This window comes from Desmodus rotundus, chromosome 5, assembly GCF_022682495.2.
Source record: "Desmodus rotundus isolate HL8 chromosome 5, HLdesRot8A.1, whole genome shotgun sequence".
Lineage (NCBI taxonomy): Eukaryota > Metazoa > Chordata > Mammalia > Chiroptera > Phyllostomidae > Desmodus > Desmodus rotundus.
The window spans coordinates 60,065,178-60,087,778 of record NC_071391.1 but is presented as its reverse complement, the minus strand read 5'-3'; the positions used below and the strand labels follow the sequence as shown (position 1 = coordinate 60,087,778).

At 38.2% G+C, this 22,601-nt stretch overlaps 1 protein-coding gene across 1 annotated transcript in view; it reads right to left on the bottom strand.

Annotated features, from left to right (window-relative positions):
- Positions 1–22,601, bottom strand: part of TYR (tyrosinase) — a 78,614-nt gene that overhangs the window by 6,340 nt on the left and 49,673 nt on the right. The window contains exon 4 of the mRNA XM_024572712.3: positions 653–834. Within this exon, the coding sequence (XP_024428480.2) occupies positions 653–834 (182 nt within the window). The remainder of the gene's footprint in view (positions 1–652; positions 835–22,601) is intronic.

Below are 22,601 nucleotides of genomic sequence, written 5' to 3'. Positions count from 1 at the left end.
CTGATCCCAATATTTCAGGTTAAGAAACTGAGATTCAGGGAATTGAAGTAAAATTTCCCAACATCACAAAACAGTCAGTAGATAGTCATATTTCACACTCATTTTTTCCTGATTTTAATTATAGTCTCTTCCCATGGCTTTCATGTACACCATATATATTAAGCAGAATGGGCATAAATTTAAAGGTCCTTGCAACTTGGTTCATGTAATAATACATTGGTGATAAGTTAAGGACTGTGATGCACTTTCCTGATTTAAAGAATTTGGGGATAACATTGTAAAAATATGTTGTTTAAAAAATAAATCCTTACCTGAGGATATGTTTATTGATTTTAGAGGTGCAGGGGGAGGAAGGCATGGGGTGGGGGACAGAGAGAGAGAGAGAGAGAGAGAGAGAGAGAGAATGAGAATGAGAATGAGAATGAGAGTGAGCAACATTGGTTGCCTCCCATGTGCACTGTAACCGGGAATCAGACCTGCAATCCAGGTATGCGCCCTGACCAGGAATCAAACCCACAACATTTTGGTGTACGGATCAATGCTCAAACCAACTGAGCCACCCTGCCAGGGCAAAACATAAGGTTTTGTATTCTCTCAAAAGAAATTGGTCACACTTTATTCAGCAATTCATATGAAAAAAATTGAACTTTACCTGAATCTTGTAGGTAGCTATAGTCATAGCCCAGGTCTCTCGATGAAATAAAGAAATCACCATTTCTGTAGGGAGGTATAAAAGGAACCATGTAGGATTCCCGGTTATGTCCAATGGGTGCATTGGCTTCAGGGTAAACTTCTTGAAGAGGATGGTGCCTTCGGAGCCATTGTTCAAAAATACTGCAGAGGAAAGGGTTATTCAGATTCAGAAACATATTGTTTATAAAAGAAATATTTTGATTTCTTAAAGTAAAATAACAAGACATATCTTAAATTCCCAAGATATGGAAAGATGCCAAATACGTTTTTCATTCTTTGAAAGTATTTTGTAAAGTGCCAGTTCATGCTGTCAGGCCCTGATGAAACTCATTCATTTTAAAGAAATATTAGAGGATACCTTCAAAACAGGATTTTTTTAGAAGATAAATGAAAGTTACATGACAAGTTTAGATCCTTCAGAATGCTGCAGCACAAGGGTAATTATTGGATGAGTGACAATTGAGTCATAATTATAAATTAAATATGTTCCTTGTGTCAAAGAAAGTTAGCTCAAAGAAAAAATGTACAAAACTAAATTGGAATTACTGATGGAATTTGGTCACATTTTTGGTTATGGTGGGGACTTTAATTATTTCAGCCTTCTTGTTATGTTTGGTGAAGTATATACATAATGAATCCTGAGGGAGGAAGAGCTCTCCTCCCATGGGTAGCTAAAATACTCACTTGGGTTTCCAAGTTCTGAAGCTAGAATATGGCCATACGATTAATACTCCGCCAATCAGACATGCCCGTCCAAGGCTTTGAAAGGGAACGTACTGACACCAAGAAACAGGGACCACTGAAAACCAGTCTCGTAGTGAGCAATGACAGTTGCTGTAACAACATTCAGTTTTTAGGGGCAGCAAGACCAGAGGTACCAGGAAAAGTATTTACTGTCCAGGGGTATCCTGCGTTCTATAGCATCATTTCGGCAGGCGACTTGGCTGATGACCTCTTCCCTTGTTCCCACCTATTTCTAAACCTACTTCTCCACGATTTCCTGACCTATCCAATATCCTCTCAGCAAATTATTTTCCTGTTTAAATCAGCCAGTGTTAGTTTCTGTCGCATTCAATTAAAAACTCTGACTGGAATAATAGATAAAATATTAAGTGCTCAAAAAGGCCCAGTAAGAATGAAGTAGAAACTGAAGCCATAGCAGAATTTATAGAGGGCCATTAATCATGTGACAGAGAGAGTGACCCTGTATTGCCAGGCTGTATAACATGGTGGAAGAACACTGGGGCTGGCTGGGAGCACTCTCCCGCAGGCCCAGCTCTGTGCGTTAGGTGCGTTAGGAGCCGTATGAGTGTAAGGAATCACTGAAACTCTTGGAGACTTAGGCTTTGCATCCTTAAAGGGAAAGTGATAGTTGTCCTATCTGTTTCCAAGGGGATCGTTTAATGTGATAGTTTTTATGAAAGTGAAAAACAAGTAAACTATTTTTACTTAGTTTAAAATTTAAACTAGGAGGTAAAAGTCTAGTGCATGGTCAAGAGGGTGGAGATTTTAAAAAAGGTAATAATGTTTCAAACAAACAATTTTTTTTAAAAAAGACATGTTGAACATTTTGAAGGACAATAAAGAAGTGAATGAGGAAGCCACACAGCAGGAGGGATGACCATTTTCCTGTGTTGGAAAATAATTCTGTTTGCGTAGGGAATCTAGACTTCAAATACTAACTGTGGTCAAAGTTGAGTTTTAATTGTGAATGAATTGAGGTATCAGCAGGTCACAGATAGACACTGAGTATACCAATCCCTCCCTAAATCGCTCAATTATTAACTATCTTTACTGAGTACCTCCTATATGTCAAGTTTTGGAGAAACATGAAACTGGAAAAACCTGAGTTCTGTTGGTTGTGACAAGGGAAATTTTTGAGATTTCTTATCCTGTTTGATTTTCCTTTACTTCATATGCAAAATTGGAATAATATTTATGTCCTGAAAGTATTGTGAGGATTAATTAAAATAACCTAAGATACATAACTAAGCACTTGACAAATGGTAAGCAGAAACTATTATCCCTCCTTATTCTCCTCCTCTTTCTCCTCCTTATTATTAATGTTATACTGGGAGAACTTTCCAATTGGTGAGAAATAGGAGATGTGCTATAACAGAAATGTTGAAGCCGTGTATATTTGAGCTGGATGTTAAGAATGGTTGTTATTTTGATAGGCTGAAATGCAAAGGGAGAGAATTCAAGGAGACTGGTTGTTCTGTGTAAGCTTCCACTATCCCAAGCAATTAGAAACTGGCTTAACAAATAAACACTAAATTCTATTTGAGTCCTATAATTTATGAATTAGAGGGTTTTTTTCTTATGACTTTTACAGTGTGAGGACGGGAGGGAGAGAGAGAAACAATTTGTCGTTCCACTTGTTTTTGCACTCATTAGTTGACTCTCGTATGTGCCCTGATCGGGGAATGAACCCGCAAGTGTGGTATATCGGGACGATGCTCTAACCAACTGAGCTACCCAGCCAGGGCTAGTCTTTTTGTTTTAACTTCTACAGTGTTCTGTTCACAAGCATTATTTATTCATTGTGCCTGTTAGAACAAAAGTAGGTTTGTAGTTGTGACTATGAACACAGAGCTTATTCTTACATTATTATTGATTAATTATTGCATTATTTTCCATACACACAACTATAAACCTACTTTTGCCTCATCCGGTATACAGTTCAGAAAATATTGTATAAGGAAGCCAAAAAGAGAAAAGAAAAAAATCATATGTAATTGCTCCATATTTTTGTTACATCTACTTTTAAAAATATGTATAACATTACATAAATATTTTAACAAAAAGAATTATAGATAATATTTTATAAGGCATTTTATTTGTACTAAACAATGTTTACAAGTTTTCAACTCATAAATCTGTTTTGTAATGGGAAGAAGTCTCTCTGATAATTAATCTTTCCCCCACCCCTGATGAACTGACTGATTTAGGAACAGTCCAATATACAATGAGCTACTAGACAAGGGCTTGAGGCAAAAACTGTGCTTTTTGTAAATTGAGAAAAATTACTACTATAGTTCAATTTATAAATAATCTTATTTCTTCCAAGAAATAAAAATTCTCTACCTAGATAAGACAAGGACATCAATTCTTAGCACCAAAAAATTTAATGAATGAAACCATTAATGTGATCACTCACTTTATCAACCTTTTAAAATGAAGGTATTAATCTTGATTAAATTCTTCATTGGTCATTCTCACCATCAGTTAATTTCATCATGTCTAGAATAGCTCACATTGGAATACTGATGTTTAACTTAGATAATCACACTGACATTGGGGGGGAAATATTCTCTTACAAAAGAATCATTTAAACTTTTTCTAGAGAATTTCCTAGAAGTCTGAGCACCGATGAAATGCACAAAAGGAAATTAGGAAAAGGTCAAGATGATGACAGAGGGAAACAAGAAAGGATGTATTTTACACATTAAAGTAACACAGGTCTTACACTTGACTTGTAAAGCCCCTGGTCATTCTCATCCTTCCAACGAGAACAAAACTAGATAAATGGAAAATCAACAACTTTTCTTGGACCCATATGAGGACTGAGCTCATAGGGCAAATTGCTTCCCCCCAAAACTGCAGACAAGTGCATTCAGAGGAATGCAAATGAGACTTGGTTACCAGGAGAAGTGCTGGACCCATAACCTGGTAGGAATACTTAAACACTTTGATGAACAAAGATACGAGGGAAATTTGAAGCCTTTGGCACATATAGGCTACAAAAACCCTTAAATGCTATTGTTGGCAGATTAATGTAAATTCTTACATTAATGGCCCATCTACCTCAATGCCTATCACCCAATAAAGCATGTCTGACTTTCAATAAAAAATTACAAGGTGTTCCAAAAGACAAGAACAGATAGGTAATGCAAGCAGACATATGGAAACCTTAAGAAAAAAAAATCAAACAAAATTCTAGAAATAAAAAACTGTAATGAAAAAGCCTTTAATAGACTCAGTAGACTCACCACAGATGAGAAAAGAATCAGTGAGCTTGAAGATAGAAACTTTCAAAACTGAAATGTGAAGACAAAAAAAAAAAGAATGAACAAAATTCAAGAACTCTTGGACAATACCAAAGGGGTAAAATGCATGTAATTAGAATACCAGAAGAAGAAAGAATAAAGAGAGCAAAAGAAATATTCTTCAATGAAAAAAACAGAGGTGCCAACCACAATAGTTCCCAATGATCAAAAGTGGAACAATTTGAACCACAGAGTAAATGAGGTTGGATTAGGTTATAACCCAGAGTAAAAGATAAATACAGATGAGTCCGTGCTGCCATACATACACACATAGGCACCCTATGAGACATCTGAGCAGTGCTCCTCAGCACTGTCCAGGGCATCATGCGAGGAGAGCCCCAAAACTGACCCAGCCCAGCGGAGCCTGAGGGGATGATGATCCAATGTGCTGTGGTAGAGTGCATGGGACCCTGAAACAGAAAATGATATTAGGTAACTCCCAAATAATCCCAATAAAGTATAGATCTTGTTAATAACAATGGATCAGTGTTGTTTCATTAATTATGACAAATGTTCAATACTAATGTAAGATGTGAATATTGGGGGAAACTGGATATGAAATACATGTTCTATCTTTGAAACATTTTTATACATGGAAAACTATTCTAAAATAAAAATTTATGTTAAAGAAATCTACCAATAGGGAAGCCTTACTGTAGTTAGATATTAGTACATTCACCACCACCACAAAAATGTAACATTCACAGATACAATAGAACACTTTAACTCATGTATTCATCTATTTCACAAGTAAATATGGATATTCTGAGCATCTTTAATAAACTGACTCTGTGCAAGGTATTGGTGGAGTTCCCTGTCCTTGTGGTATATAGTACGAGTCTCGTGGTGGAGATAGATAGTAACCAGAGATTTCAGACATATATCTACAATTACAGACTGGTAAATACTATGAAAGAAAGCAACATGATAACAATACTTGATGGGGAGACCGCATTTAGTCTCCAGCCTCTGGGAAAGTCTTTGACGGTGTATTAAACCCAGAGTTGATGAATGAATGTTTAGAGGAATGGTAGTGGTGTTCCTGAAGACTAGAATATAATTTGCAAAGGGATTTTGAGGAGAGGTACAAAACAATTTTAAGGAACTGAGAAATGACGGGTGTGTCTATCTATGGAGAGTAAGGAGAGACTAGTTTAAGCTAAGGCTAGAGAGGTAAACGGGACCTAAATCATGAAGGGTAGAGGAGGCCATTTGAGAAATATTGTAGTTTTTTCCGGAGAACAATAAGAAGCCACTGTTTGTATCTGGGGTGATGGGTGTTAACATGAACAAATCATCATTTTTAAATGATGACACAAGATTGCCTCGTGGAGAAGGCGCTGGTGGATAGATAGTAAGAGCTGATGTGTGGGGATTAAGGAATGAGGAAATAAGTGAGAAAACTATATTTAGGCAAAAAGCAGTGGCTGTCCAAGCAGTACAACTAACTGAAGGATGAGATGTCGCAGAAGACTCCATGTTTTCTGGTGTATGCTGTGGAACAAGATATTTTTATTCCCAAAGATATAGACCACTGGAGAAAAAGTATAGCATGAGGAAGGGATGTTAATACCTGAGTTTTGATGTGCTGTGCTTGAAGATGCCTTTGAGACATTCCAGTGGGAGTATCAGGTGGATATTTGGGTCTGAACTGCAGAGCAAGATTTACTCTGGACATATAAATTACTCTGAGACACTATCAGCCTGGAGTAAATAAGCGAAGCTGTGGGAGTAGTGAGACAGTAAAAAGAGAAGAGAATCTGGGGTTATTTTTTCTCAGATGTCATCTTTCTGAAAGGGCAGGACAGATGAAGTGATAACTGCATTGTCTTTGAAAACCACAGCTTGAGATGCCTCCAGCCATCCGTTCAAAATTCTAGTCACTCAAAATGTATTGCATGGTTTCCCATCTTTTCACTTTTTTGCTTTAGTTTTTTCTTCCATGTAGCCCTGCTTTTGAAACATTTACCCTCTTAAACAAACCTTAATTATTAAAAAGCCCATAAATATCTTCATTTAAACTCAGAGAAATCCCTCTAAGCCTCTAAACTTAGAGAAATTACTCATGTGTAAAATGGGGATGGAATTATCTACTTTAACAGAGGAGAACAAAAATGAAATAAAGCAGTAAGTAGAATAATAACACTTATGGATAAAATGAATGAATATTCATAAAGTGTATGGCATAGTTCCTAAAAAGTAATAGTTTATGTTTTCTTTCCTTCCAAACCCCTCATTTACAGATTAAATATTTCTAATCTAAACAACACAGCTAGTGAGTAGCATGGCCAAGGTTGGGACTGAGTGATCTGTGGCTGATTTTAGTAAATGCCTTGTCCTCTCTGTGCTTACATAGGGTGATGGAGGGTTCTGCAGTTGGGAGAAAGCATGTGCTTCTACCAGAGATTCTCTCTCTGAGAAAACTCGGAAGGGGCTCTGCTTGACTCTCATCTTGAAATGTAAGTTGTTCAATAGACACCTGCATTAATTACACAGTATTTACCCTAACTGTTCCTTTGCTCTAAGGACTCACAGGTCTCACATACTCAAGGAACAGAAATGAATGTGATACCAAAAAGATCAGGAAAGGATAGCCTAGCAAATTCAACAAAAGAGATAGAGTGGAATCATAAAAAAGACAGAAAAAGAGGAAGAGAGAAAGAGTAGATAGTATCTGAGTGTGTGGGGAATGGGTGATGTACTACTCAGCGTTTTCCAGGAAAACAGAACCAATAGAGTGTGTGTGTGTGTGTATGCACACAAAGAGGGAAAAACAGACACACACACACAGCAACAGAACAGTATTTGACCACATGGCTGGGTACCATGGCCTAGACAAGTTGACATAGTACTAACCAACACAGGTATTGTCCAGTAAAGCACCCTATCTTAGATGACCCTTGAACCTTAGTCTTGAAAACTGCATAGCAGAACTCTGGGTAAAGTGACAAGATGGAAAAGGCAGTTCAGGAAGAGTAAGGCACAGCATGAAGATGTCTGCTTTCGGCGCCTTGCAAGTAGTTCGGAAGGGCTGCGGGAAGGGTGCGCGAGGTGCAAGTGGCGAAACCAAGTGGAAACGCAGGGCCTTCTACACATTATGAAAAGTAAAAACTCTGATCATTAGTCTGACATCTATGAAGAGTCACTGGAAGATTTAAGTAAGGAGTGAAATAATCATGTTTACTTAATGTGTAATTAAATGCACCAACAGCTGAATTTGGGGGCCCAAAGAGTAACCAGGTTTGAAGTAGGTAGATTGTGACCTGCTTCACTGAGACTACTGGAAAAATTTAGTCTCCCTCTGGGTTGAAAATTGCAATGTCCAAGTGGGTCTTTTTGCTCATGCTTCTGGATAACGACAGAACTCATTTAAGAAGTATTTGGAAGTTTTTAATGAAAAACAATACTTTTAAAGGAAACAGACAGGTTCACGGCATAGATTGTCGAGGCTGAGTAGCTGCAAATGAACAGTCTATTATACAGCTAAGAATTCAACTGGTCCCAACCTCAACTGAGTATAACTTCAAATGTATAATCTAAAACTTTTTAGCTTAGTTGTGGAAAGGGTAAACTCGTCCTTGGGGAATGGGTAAGGGAGTGAAAACCAGATTAAAATCATTTAAGCTAATGATGAAACCTGAGGGAAGTTAGTGTAAGAACTAAAATATCAGTGATAATGAACCAAAAAGAACCAAAGAATTAGAAGTCTAAGAAAGAAAAGGCCATTTCAGAGGAGTTTTTTTCCTTTTCCCATAAACCCTTATGGGTGCCATTAAGTGGCAAGACACCCTGCTATGAACTGTTTTGAGAGTGGATTAAAAGCAAGCTATAGTGCTCCCCAAGTGATTATAATGTGCACCCTTGATTGGGAGCCACTGTGTTAGGCAGAAATTGCACTCAAATCAAATGAGCCAGGCTGTACTCACAAGGCCATAGCTATTCAGAATGAATCTGTGAAAAGGTATCCCAAAGGGCCGTCCCTCCCAGATGAAGTTGAGTGTAAGTAGGGAACAGACTATTCATTTAGCTCTCAATAGGTATTACTGATTGACATCCAAGTTCTCAGTGCTCTTACCTGTGAGGTGGTGATAATAAAGCTTACTTTCCCCCTTCACTAAGTCATCCCTTTATTTATTCCTTATATATTCTGTCTTATATTCGCTACATATCATGCTCCCAGGGTGGATAAGAATAGATCCCTGTCCTTACGGATCTCACTTTATGATGTGGTGAAGAGACACATAAATTTCAAAATGATGTAAGGATGCTCTTGGAGGAATGTGTGTAAATCCTGTGGGATTACAGCAGAATCAGAGTCCAGGAAAGCTTCACAGCTGGGATGTATTTAAACTGGTAAGTAGATAGATTATGGGGAAGGCGTTATGTTCAAAACACAGACCCACAGGGAGCCTGATGCAACGGAAACATGAATGTAGTTCGGTGGGCCAGACGGAATACAGGTAATGCAGGGTCAACAAGAAACGAGACCGGAAAGGTGAGAATGGTCAGACTGCGAAAGACCTTCTACCTACCAACTGGGGGACGTGGTTTGGACTTGATTTACCACCTAAGTGCTTTAGATAAAGAGTGGCTACACTTTGATTTAAATTTTAGGAATATAATTATAGTGGATATGTGTATTATATATTACATTAAATAATAAATCAAAATGTATTGCATCTATGAAAGATCTACATTTAATAATAATAGATCAAAATGTGTTACTTCTATCTATTGGAGATCACAGTATATCAGCAGACCAATAGTAAATAAGGTAACTTCTACATAAGCAGACAACTAGTATTTTCTTAAGAAGGCTATGCTGCCCCCTTCCTTCTAAAATTTCTCTTCATTTATCTTGGACTTTTTCATTAGTTTCTATTTTTCATTAGCATAGTGCTTCCGAGTTTCATAAAATAATTTTTTAAAAGCTAGCCAATTTAGTAGCAGTTACGTTTAGCAGGTAGCCATGTCTCTGGTACTGTGCTTGGGATTTCTGCAGTCATTCTCCAGCAGTGCTGCAGGGGGCGCTAGCGGCAGTAGTGAGAGCTAGCGTAGCAACCATCTGTCAGGTTCTGTTCTAAGTACTTCTTATATAGCAACTCATTGCATCCAAACAATCCTGTGACATACATTTTATTCTTGTTATTCTTATTTTACAGATGGGAAAACTATAGAAAAAGAGGATAAGAAATGTCCCAAGGTTACGCAGCTAAGAAGTGGCAAGTAGCAGAGTTAGGATGCAAAACCAGGCAGTGTAACTGCAGTACATGTTCTCAGCATTCGTGACGTGTCACCTCGCAACAGTAGTCACATTAAAACACCTGAAAAAAACAAGAAAGCAAATAAAAAGTGGGAATTCGAATAGCCCTCCTCCATGCATTTAGATAATAAATGGAGCATCAGGAAGCACATGCAGATTTGTTGCACTTGACACTTGCCATGTCACCAGTGTTTCTAATTGTGTGTTTTGTAGACACACACACACTCACACACACACACACAGAGTGGATGTGTGTGATTTGCATATTTTCTCATTTAATCAGGAAAAGGAAAGGAACGTTAAAAAAGAGCTTCCAGTGGAAAAACCTATGGCATTTTGTATTAGAAATGAAAGCTTAATCTGTTCACTGCTACACCTGTGAAGCCTACAATAGTGCCTGCACACAGCTGGTACTCAGATAAATAACACACCCAGAGGGTTTCTAGAACCTGTTCCCTGGGAATGAGGAGAACACATTATATATTTCTTTAAAACATACTCGGAAAATACTTGTAGAGTATCTATCCATGTAGGCAAGGATGGACACAGTATATGGTACAGTGGGAGATAAAATGTTTCAAAAGGAAGAGTTCTTCCCTTTATCAGCTTTAGGGAGAAAAGTCACTTATTCCATTTACATATTTTCTGTATTTTTGCTTTAGCCAAGGTCCAAGGACTGTATCTGATGTGGAAAGATGTCTTTATGTACTACAAAGTAAAAGTTATTATCATTCATGGTAATAGTAGTAATATAAGTTCAAGGTGGGCATAATTAATAAAGATACCATTTCACTGACAGATTGTTCCTGTCATGAGCTCGAGACACATTCTATGGTTCCCAACATCCTCTCTGAATTATGCTTTAGGTACCATATCCCTAGGCCCTGAGCATCAACTTTCATTGTTAACAGCCTTACTGCTTCCTCCCAGTTGGGATAGATTTCTCCCACTTCTGAGGATTACAGAAGAGAGTTCAGCATATATCTTATGCCTATAGAGATGGGGAACGCCTTTATTCAGAATGGTGATGCTCCTGAAAACAAAAGGATATCAGCACTATTGTGGGATATGGCCCTTCAGACACACACTCTATTACTTTCAGCCTCACAAGGAATGGGTATGATTTGCTAGGAATTCAGAGATCACAACCTAGGGATACTTGAATTCACAACTTCACAAAAGCTATAATTCCATTAATTAATTTTCTCCAAACCTCAACTGGAATTAGAATATCTTTTATTTCCATTGTAGGCTCTATGAATCTCTACTAATAAAAATCACTAAGAATATCATTCTGTATCTTGAATCACTAATAATTTGCCAACTCATCAGTATCCATACCTGGCCTGAATATCTTCTGGGTCTCATCTCTTCTCCAGAACATATAATGAGGGAAATGAATGGGTTAGTTTGATACATATGAATAAAAAAGGGAATTTAAATAACTTTCCTCAGTTCATTTAGTTAATAAATGGAAAAATGTGGGCAGACAGGAATAAAACAGCAAAAAAAAATATATGGGAATCAGCCTAAGGCATTTGAATTTATTCCATATATAATGAGAGTCACTGTTGCCATTTGAGAAGGTGATAAGGTTAAAAAGTAGTTATGCATAGAAAAATTTATACGGAAGTGTTGTTCAGGATGGATTTTGTATCAGAGATATTGGAGGCAAGGGACCAATTCATTGGGGTAGCTAAGCACCCTGGGCCTGTACTAAAAACATACGAAAAACCAAAGGTAACATCTGTAAACAAAACAAGAAAGCAAAGAAGGTCACAAATGTTTGAACACCAGGAATGCCAGCCGGCAGAAGGAAAATTCAGTGTGCGCTCAAATGCTTCTTTTTAATGAACAGCAAACATCCATGATGCCTAGGAATACGTGTATTTACGATGTACAATTAAAGAAACACATGGAACACAAACACACAAATAATTTATGGAGTAATAATATTACTATCATTGGACATTTAGATGAGAAAAATACATAAAGTGTTCAAGGGTAGCCTAAAAACAAAGAAGATAATGTAAAACAGCTTTCAGAAAAGCAAACCCACCCAGAGCTGACAACCTGACATCTTACAACAGATGATTCTGACTACTGGAAGAAAGAGGCCCAAGAAAAGACAGCTCTATGCCTGCAAAAGAGATTACTTTCATGTGTTTTTCTTTAAAACAGTAGTTATATACCCACCTATCTACCTCTTATTGTCCTCTGTAGCCAAAATCTCCACCTACGAATATTTTCAAGTCTCTTTACTTTTCTATTGCTCTAATCTTCTCTTCCAGTTGGGAAAAACTGACAAGTGTGTTTCTTACAAAGGTCAGTGATCTGAGTGACAACTCAGGCAAAGGAGAACTTGATTATTCTGTTTGTACTGCATCTCCACTATGGGAACTGAGCCAACACAAGGGAAAGAATCCCCACCTTCTATGCTAAGAAGTAACGTGTAGAAAGGTGAGAAATCAGTGAAGCCCGTAACACAATGAATGACAGGGTACAGAAGATCAAAGGAGCAAGCACAGACTATCTCAGGAACAGTTAGAACATAAACTAAAGGGTCTATGACACTGAGAACTTCGGACTCTCTCTAAATGTCCCAAGTTGTTATCACTTCTTTCATATTTTCCCCAAGGGATTATTAGTAAGATACATGAAATGAGAAGCATGTCAAAGGAAAGAAAAATTATGGAGGTACTTTCCACTCCACTGTAAAGTGGCAGAGAAAGAGGAATTCTGAGTGATAGAATGAACATGGCAACCACACTTACTAATTTTTCCTTGAGTCCAGCAACTAATAGTATGGTACCTGGCCATCCTTTGCATAAAAATGACACCTTACACTCTCCATCTGAAATCGGGGTCAGTGTTTGTTAATCCCCAAAGTCAAAGTCCCCGCATGGAACTCAGCCAATATTTCTGAGTGGTTACTATGGCTCCTGCACGTAAAGACCTTAGACATATCGTTCTGAGTCTGGAAGGGAAGACAGATATGTGAATGTGCAATTTTAATGGGCACTACGATAGAGATAAGTAAAAGACAGTAAAAAGAAGGATGTGACCAGCTCTGATTGACAGGAAGGAAAAATAAGTAATGTTTGAGCTGGAGCCTGAAGGGTTGCTAGAAGGTCAGCTGGTGGATGAAGAGGAAGGGACAACTTGGTAGAGAATTTCAAGGAAGACATAACACTTGGCACAACAGTTTTGCGGAGTGGGGCACATTCCTGATGATTCCAGCTGAGAAATCTGGGCTCTCCCTAGCTGGGGGATAGGTGACTGTACTTTTGCCTTGAACTTTCAGTGCCTTCAGTTATGGGTTTCACTTTTCATTCTCTCCTCAAAGAATGTTCACTGCCCTTCATTTAGAGACCTGTATGCAAATAGGAAGGAACTTCATAATTAATCGTGTCATACCAAAATATTTGGGGTCTGTCAGTTTGTGAGAGCATGAGAGAAACTTTGAAAAATATTTTACTTGCCATTCTCCATAGAAAGAATTCTCAAGGGAGGAATAGCTGAGGAAATTTATAGCTGGGGGTGGTGGTGGAAATAGATGTTATATAATAAAGTTATTATTTAGAACATTTTATAGTTATGAAGCTATTATACAGATTCAGATGCACCCTTCCATTATCAATAATAAGGTGGACAAGTTGATACATTCTGTTGATTTTGTTCAGCTTCTCTCTCAAGTTGCAACAGTTTTTTTTTTCTTGATACACCCATGTAAAAAGTTAGCCATAGTGACAGAGATGGAGGCTAGGCATGGGCTGAACATTTAGCTTTCCTTCTCACAAAGCTGACCTAGCTACCACTATATGGAGTGCCAAATATGCTAATACCAGAGACCAACTATGAGGTTCTGATAAAACACCATTCCTTTGGAGCAGAGAAAAATTCACTCACCTGGTACATTGATTGTATTGGACTCCTATCATCAGAAAGCATACAGCAATTGCATTCACCAGAATAGACGAGTATCTGTATATAGATTTCCTACCTCTGTGGATAATGCTTCTGCCAGCACCACCATGGGCCCACAGAGTGTTTCTTTATTATCACCCTATTCTGGTCAACTTTGCTTCTGACTGCAGGACTCACTCCACACCAAAACCATTGCAACACTGCTATTACCTATGGAATTCACTAGCTTTACCACGTAGTCCATTACCTAAGAGCAGCGGTGTTCAACTGGTGTGCCACAGGAGTTTTTAAACCGTGCAATACCTGACTGTTTAGTCAGGGGCACTGACCTCTCTTCCCTTAGACTGTCAAATACAAATGTGACAACAAGCAACACAACAATAGTCCCGTGTGACGACTGCTCTTTTTGGAACCATAAATAAATAAGTCCTTTAATAGAGGTGCATCTTAGTGGTCACATCACATAATAAGGTTGTATCTGATTGTTTAATTCTTGGTACCAAAAATCCTTATAAACAAGTATAGGCACCCAATATTTTACAAAGGCACTTCAGAGCAAAAAGTGTAAGTAATTATGATTACTACTACTACTATTGCTATTAGTTATTATTATCAGTCAAAATTATACCTATTTTTGTCAGATTACAAAAGATATATTTTGTGTGTGCCATGGAATTTTAATGATTAGTTCATGTGCCATGAGATGGAAAAGGTTGCAAATCTCTGCCTAAAAGCAACTGGCCTAATAAAAGAATGGCTTCAGCTTCAGCTAGGGTACCGGCTGGGAGAAAACATCCTGAAGAGCTGAGGTCGTGTCTTACTTAGGCAGTGTGTGCTTTGTATTGCCGACCTGTATTTCTCCCATGTGCATTCTCTACAGGTTCTAGAATAAAAGTGGAAGTGGGTGTGATTTCTTTCACAATTACATTTTATGAGCCACTTACATAATTTTTCTCTGTCACTAAAATTTTAAATTGTCTGCTTTTAGGTATTTTTTTCAAGTAGGACTGCTTCTGCAAGGGTGCATAGTAATATTGCATTGAATTGGAAGTTTAACTGAAGGACATTTAGGTGCTTAATGCCTCTGAGTGCATGTGCAAGAAAGAAGGATACTAAGCTGGTGGGTGTGATCAACCCTGCTTTTCAAGGTATATTTGGGGTGTTGTTACACAGTAGTGTAGGGAAGTCTATGTATAAGATTCAGAGCATTCTCTGGGAGGGTTTTAGCATTTCTCTGTTAAACAATGTAATTTAATGAAAGACTATGTATAGTAAACAAAGTAATGCAAAAGTACTGGGAATGCAGATCCGCCGGGACTGAAACTTGCTGTCGTTCACTAGGTAAAGATCCCTCGCTGGCAGAGACACTGGCTGAGGGCAAACATAACATGTTAGAGCTAGTTGGAAAGTTGTGAATAACAATTATGTCATTATAATCTGTTATGGAAACGAGGTCTGCAGCAGCCATGCCTGTTTTCTTCCCTGTCTGTTCTAAGCATAATTCTACCTACTACCTAATTTGTGTCTGTGTATGTATGTATACATACACTGAGATGTTAACATCTACTTTCAGGTCTCATTTTCTCTTGTTATTTCATATAAGAATGATCAATAATGTTTACTTTTACAATTTATTAGTTATTAGTACAGAATATCCAGTACAGACTGTGACAGAGTTGAGAACATGTAATCTCTCTCAGAGAAGGACACTATGACTATTCATCAGAAATGAATATAATGACTTATGGGACTTTAGTTATCTCTTTTTGGTGAGAGAATGTGAGAATCTTTGTTTGTAAAGGGAAAAGAAGCACGTGTGGCATTGGTTTAGTATGAAATTTGACGATGTGTAGGAGGGTGTGTGTGTATTATTCTAAATGGCCAAAGGGTGGACTCTGCTGGTAACTAGCTAGTGTTTCTCAGCCCCCAGAACATCCTACTGTACTTTACTTTGTGACACCAGGGCTGAGACATCCTAAGTGATATATGTCCTTTGCTAGCGAGATCCCTCACAGACACTGGCAATAGACTGGAAGAACAAGGGACCTGTTTCCTCTTGTTTATTCCAGCACCTGGTTTTGCCCTAAGAAAATCAGTCGAGTCCAGCCTCCAGATTATTTTTTTATCAGCACTCCCAGAATCAGCCTCATCATTCCCTTTAAAAAGTTTTAACATGAGTTGGCCTATCATCACCCCCTCAGAAGTCTGAGATCTAGTTCTGTAAAAAAACGCTAAATTCCTGAGATACCAATACCAGCTGACTAGAAACACCTACTCAGAGATTTGAATTTCTGCTCCATGAATCCCCTCTTTTAATACAAAGTAGTGCCGTGAGATGCCAACAGTAACATACGAAGTCTGAGTTCAGTTCTGTCAAGGCCCTCCGAAAGCACAAGAACCCAGTATCTCTAACCCTTGCCTTACCTTTCTTCAGCTTCAGGGCTGGTACTGCATCTTCCGGTTCCTACCCCTGTTCTCTCTCGGTTTCCTTTTTCACTTTTTAATTCTCTCTTGTATTTAACCTGTTGTTTGTATTAAAATCTGTAAAAAGGACTGGCATTGTTTCTATTTTCTCTCATCTAATCCTGACTAATAGAGAACACACACACACACACACACGGATCCTTATTAGTTTTGATGATAAACTATAAACAATAAAGTTCTTTTTGGCTAATTGGTCATGGGTTAATTTTTCGCCAAGTTAATAAAAATTTTACATACAAAATTAAGAAAAACTTAGCCAGTAATTATAGAATATACTCTGAAGATGTAAGACATCAAAAATACTCAATGTATATTTAGAATTCACATGTTTTGTATATGAAAGCATATATTCACATACTCAGATTGTTCCAAACATACCTATAAGTTTTCCAATAACAGAAGCATACATCTGTTTCTCAATTAAAATGAAAAATTACACATGTCCTACAAAATAGCCAAATTTATATTTGAAAAAATACAAATATTTAATGTGAAGGGAATGTATAAATAAGTTGTGGTACAGAAAATTCCCAATTATACTAAGACATTTGGAGGTGAAATTTAAATAAAATGAATCTTTATAAGTGGGTAATAAATATCAAAGACATATTTGCAAATGAATTAATTGGAATAAGCTGAAAGAAAAATAAAACTTTAGGATAGAAAAACTGCATACCTGAAGTTCACTAGCAAAATGTTGGGTGCTCAACGACCACATGTGCAGACCTGGGCCATTGGCTTTCTTACTCACATCTCACCCTGACGATATAACAACCTATGAATGTTGTTTTGAACCACATGTGGCAGTTGCAGATGCCAAAGATCAGAATACAAGTAAAATGTCACTATTCAATAGTATTTCCGCTTTTCTTGTTTGTTCTGCCTCCACACGGGCCCATGAGCCTGCGGGAGACGGGAAGCACAGCTCTTCCACATGAATGCCATAGTAATAATAATGCACCAGAAGAATTATGCTGGGTGGAAAATGGGACCACAGCAGTGCCTGAGCCTTTGTTTATTCCTTTATTTCAGAGCTCTAATACTTACTCCCGAACTTTGATTCTTAAGTTAACAACCCTCCTAGTGAGCAGTTCTTCTAATAGCAGCTTTGTGTCAATCTGAACACGCTTTCATGTCTTAACTCTAATTTGCTGCTCTCTCAGGATCCATGCCTCATTCCCTATTCTTTGCCCCCATGTTTTTGCTTGATTACTTCCATCTTGACACTTACCAGAGACACTAGTATGCCTTCACTTTGTGACTTGAGTAGAGGGGAGAAAATTAATACTTGTCAGCAATCAGTTCTGCTTCTGCTTAAGAGGTAAAAATGTTGCAAGAGAACGTCATTCCCAACTTAACATTAAGAAAAATTTGCACCTTAAAAATCATATTTTTGCCTCATCAGAGAGCTAGAGTCACAGGGAAACCATGCAAGCTGATTCTAACGGGTGGTAGGACATGTTGAGGAGAGCCAGGATATGTGAACTGTTTCGACTTTGGCAGACTATGAGAGGAAAGAGTAAAAGCCATAAAATTGGAAGAGGAAAACAAATTTTAACAAATTAATTAAGCTACCTGTGGGCTATGAAACCATTTAGAATTCCTGGGAATCCAGAACACAGAGAGAATTCTCAACCACTTACCATCTCTTTTCCATCAGTCTTTACTGGGTGCCCATGGGAAAGAATAGGAGGCAGAAGGGAAGACATGTTGGGCCTGCCCAGGTCTGAAGGTGAAGGACATGTACATTTGTGCTCTGGGCTGCATGAGCACAGGCTTCTAATGGGCTGATTGGCTGCTAGTGAGGGAGAGGCAGAAAAACTGTTCAGATCACACATGGGTTTTATTTAATTAATCAAATTAAATTAAATTAAATTAATTATTTTTTAGGGAGAGGAAGGGAGGAAGAAACAGAGAAGCATCGATGTTTGAGAGAAATAACAGCCAGTTGTCTTCCACATGCACCCTGGCCCTGACCCAGACCAGGGATGGAGCTGGCAACCTAGGCATGTGTTCCTACTGGGAATTGAACTGCTGACCTTTCGGTTTGCAGGATGACGCCCAACCAACTAACTGAGCCACAGCAGCCACAGATCTACCTATCTTTCTTCCTTCCTTTCTTTCTTCCTTGCTTTCTGGCTTTCTGGCTCCTTCCTTCCTTCCTTCCTTCCTTCCTTCTCACTGTCTCCTTCTTTTTTTTTTTTTTTTTTATTATATGAGGAAAAGACATCAGATGCTTGCATGGGAAATGGGAGGAAATATTTTTGTGTCTATACCCCAGTTCTTGCCTTGTTTCCAGGCAAAGATCAGCTGCCTCTGGGAGAGAGCTAAGAATTCTGCCACCAAATGCCAAGCTGTAGTGATTGACACTAGGCATCCTACAATATAAATCTTGAAGGTTGTTCTGCTTGTCTTCTTTTTCTCCCTGAGATTAAATGGGCTTTGCTGCTTCTTTTATTGAAGGAAAAGCACTTTAAAAAAATAACTTTTTTTCTTTTGATAACTATATATGTATCTTCCTTCTGATTGCTTTGCATAAGGACACAGCTACAGAAAACCTTTTTCATTACTGCCATTTTGACTTTTTGAGTTGAATAATATATCTTTCCTGAGTTTCCAACTAATTCTCATCCTCATTATTATCTCTAGACTATTGTGCCATTTTATACTTGACAAAAGTTATCTCGGGCCTTCTTGAATCCAGGATGGAAATAACATTGGTATCATACATCCATGGCTTTCTGCTTTGCCAATCTTACATGCAGAAATTTTGTTTTGATATTTCTAGAAATCTTTACATTACCTAAATCATTTAATAAATGTCATACAATAAAAAACATTGTATGGATAATTTAACAAATGACGTTCTCAATATAGTATTTTCTATGGATATTTTATATAGCATGATTCTTTGATTAGTTTTCTTCTGGGGACAATATGGGATAATTTACCCTACAGAATGGTCTTTCAGAATTGAAGCCATATTTTTCATAGTTTCCTTTTTAAAGCATTTCAATGTGCTTCACTTTTAATCTTTTTTCTCTCATTTCCTTAGTAAATTTTCCTTAGTAAATTTTCCTTAAATTACAAATTCAGTCGTGTATCTCTTATTGTTAAAGAAAAAAGTCCATTCCAAAATCCTTTTTAATTATTCTTCCTCTCAAACAAGTTGTCATCCTCTTGGTTTGATTTTGTCATCCCATTTTTTAAAAGCATGGACAAATTTGACATTTTTGATTCATGTTCTATATTCTTCCTACTACAGTGTGACTTATTTTTACCACCTATCATAGGCTGAATTGTGCCTCACCCCCCAAAAAAATTTATATGTTGAAGTCCTAATTCATAGGACCTCAGAATATGACAGAATTTAAACAGAGAGTCTTTAAAGAGGTAATTAAGTTAAAATGAGGTCTTTAGGGTGAGCCTTAATCCAGTATGACTGGTGTCCTCATACGAAGAGGAATTTAAAACCCGGACGTGTATAGAGAGAACACCATATGAAGACACTGGGAGAAGATGGCCATATACAAGCCAAGAAGAGAAAAGCTAACCCTGCTGATACCTTGATTATGTACTTCTAGCCTCAAGGATTCTGAAAAAATAAGCTTGTCTTGTTTATACCACAGAGTCCACGATACTTTGTTATGGAAGCCCTAACAGGCTAATCTACTACTCTACAGATAATGCTTCTGGTTTCTGATGGGATTGCCTGTGACCTCTTAGTTGGGATAATGATAGAACTGAAAGACAGGGACTTTCAAGTAATACTAGTGAGTTAAAATCCTTTTTCAGTCAATTAAAGCTCTGAAACTTTGGGTAAATATTTAATCTTTCTGAGCCTTAACCTTCAAACTCTTAAAAAGGGGCATAAAAATACTTTTTTAAGAACCAAAAAGATGGTATATATGGAAATGCCTTGCATGGTATTAAGCAGATATTAAATAAAAGCTGTGATGTTTTATTTCCTTGCTATTGTCCAACCAGCATGTTTCTTTAAGTGAGCAGACCATTGTCATACTAGATGATTTATCTAATATTTTTTCTCTAACCTTCCACAAAATCTTCCTTTCCTATTCTTATTCTCCCAGTCAGCCCACCCCACTTAAAACTGAAGTCCTCCTGTCATATTTTGATGACAATATAGAAGTAATCAGGTCAGAATACCCTAATTTCCAACACCAAGTTTACAAGCACATGTGCATCTGTACCCTGTCTATCCTTTGTCTCCCTCCAGGTCTAAAGGAAGATCCAACCCTAGTCATCACAGAGGCCCACCTCTCCATTGATCTTTGGACCTCAAATCTCAAGAACCTTGCTCAGGCAGATTTTCTTTTTCACTATTGTGTCTCTTCCTTTGCATTTATTTCACTTCCAATAGTGTAAACTATTCTTTAATATCCTCTGTCCTTAAAAAAATTAAGAGTCCTAATTCCTCCTTTGATCCCATATCCCCTCTTCTGCTTCCCATTTCTCTGCTCCTTTCTGGTCAAAACATTTCAAAATAGTTCAGAACCTATTTACTATAGCTCCCAATGCATCCACTCTACTAAAACTGCTGCTCTCAGGGTCACAGCCACCCCAATGTTTTCAGACCCAATAAGCAGAGATCCAAGATGGTAGAGGAGTAAATGGAAGCTGCACAAACCTCCCTCCAGGAGAAAACTGGAATTACAACTAAAGTGTAGAAAGGTCATCCCAAATAACCAACTGAACAGTAGCTGGAGAGAAGCCTTACAACCAAGAACAGACAGAAGACACCACTTCACCACAACAAGACTGGTAGGGAGTGTGGTGGAGAGGCAAGGGGCTGGTTGGCTCCCATGGGTGGTGGCTAAAGTTTTGGAGGGGTATTTAAGCAGCCAAGGGGGTTCCCCCTGAGAAGTGTGGAGTCAAAACCCCAAGCCTGGCTCCCCATACTTCAGCACCAAAGCCAGGAATGGAACCCAGATAACATCAAGCTGTGAAAAGCAGTGGGGTTTCTGTCTACCACAGAGAGATGTCTGGAGACACAGTGAGACTTTTATAGGACTAACACACAACCTTCTGTTTGTATCCACTTACCCTGGGCTGTGACAGAAGGAAGGCAGAGTGGACTAGAGATGTGTGAGGCGAGTCTGGGGATGCTGGCTCTGGGGAGAGCACTGAAGGAACAGCCACCTGGAATCCTAGGCTGAGTAATTCCCCACACTGCAGAGGCCAGCTTTGTCAGGAAAAGCACTCCTCTCCAAGGTGCATCAGCCCAAGAAGAAGCAATAACCCCACCCACAGAAATTACTCTGCCCCACTCTGTGAAGCTTAAGCCAGGCTGCTGAGTACAGCTTAAGGTTATATCAGTGATTAAATTTAACAATGAAGGCCACCTTCTAGTAGCTCTGAGACTTCAGCTGATCCTCCCCTGGGCCCAGTGCTAGTAAAAGTGGGCCTTGATGCACAGCCTGGTTCTTTCTGCACACACTCAGGCACAGCAGAGGGAGCCAAAAGCTGTGGATCACTGATAGCTCCAAACAGGTTGCCCAGGGCCAGTCACAGGCAGCATCTGCCATAGGCCCACACCAGAGTCTGTGGAGCTACCTAATACAGAGAAACAAACACAAAGAGGCAGTCAAAATGGGAAGACAAAAAAAAATAGCCCCCAAATCAAAGAACAATAGAATCCTCCAGAAAAAGAACTAAAGGAAGGGAGGCAAGCAATTGATCAGTTATAGAATTTATAGTAATGATTGTAAAGACACTAAACAACATAAAAAAGACATAGAAACAATAAAGATGACCAGACAGAAATAATAAATGGAATATCTGAAATAAATAATACCCTGGAAAGAATAAACAGTAGGTTGAATGAAACAAAATCAAATCAGTGATTTGGAACATAGGGTAGAAAAAAACACTCAAGCAGAGCAGCAAAAAGAAAAAAAAAGAATTTAAAAAAATGTGGATAGCTTAAGAAACCTTTGGGACAACATGAAGCCTAACAACATCCACATCATGGGAATACCAGAAGAAAGAAAGTAGGCAAGGGATCAAGAACCTATTTGAAGAAATAATGATGGAAGACTTCCCTTGTCTGGTGAAAGAAAAAGACACCCAAGTCCAAGAAGCACAGAGAGTTCCAAACAAGATGAACCCAAAGGGGCCTACACCAAGATGCCATCATAATTAAAATGACAAGGCTTAAAGAGAAG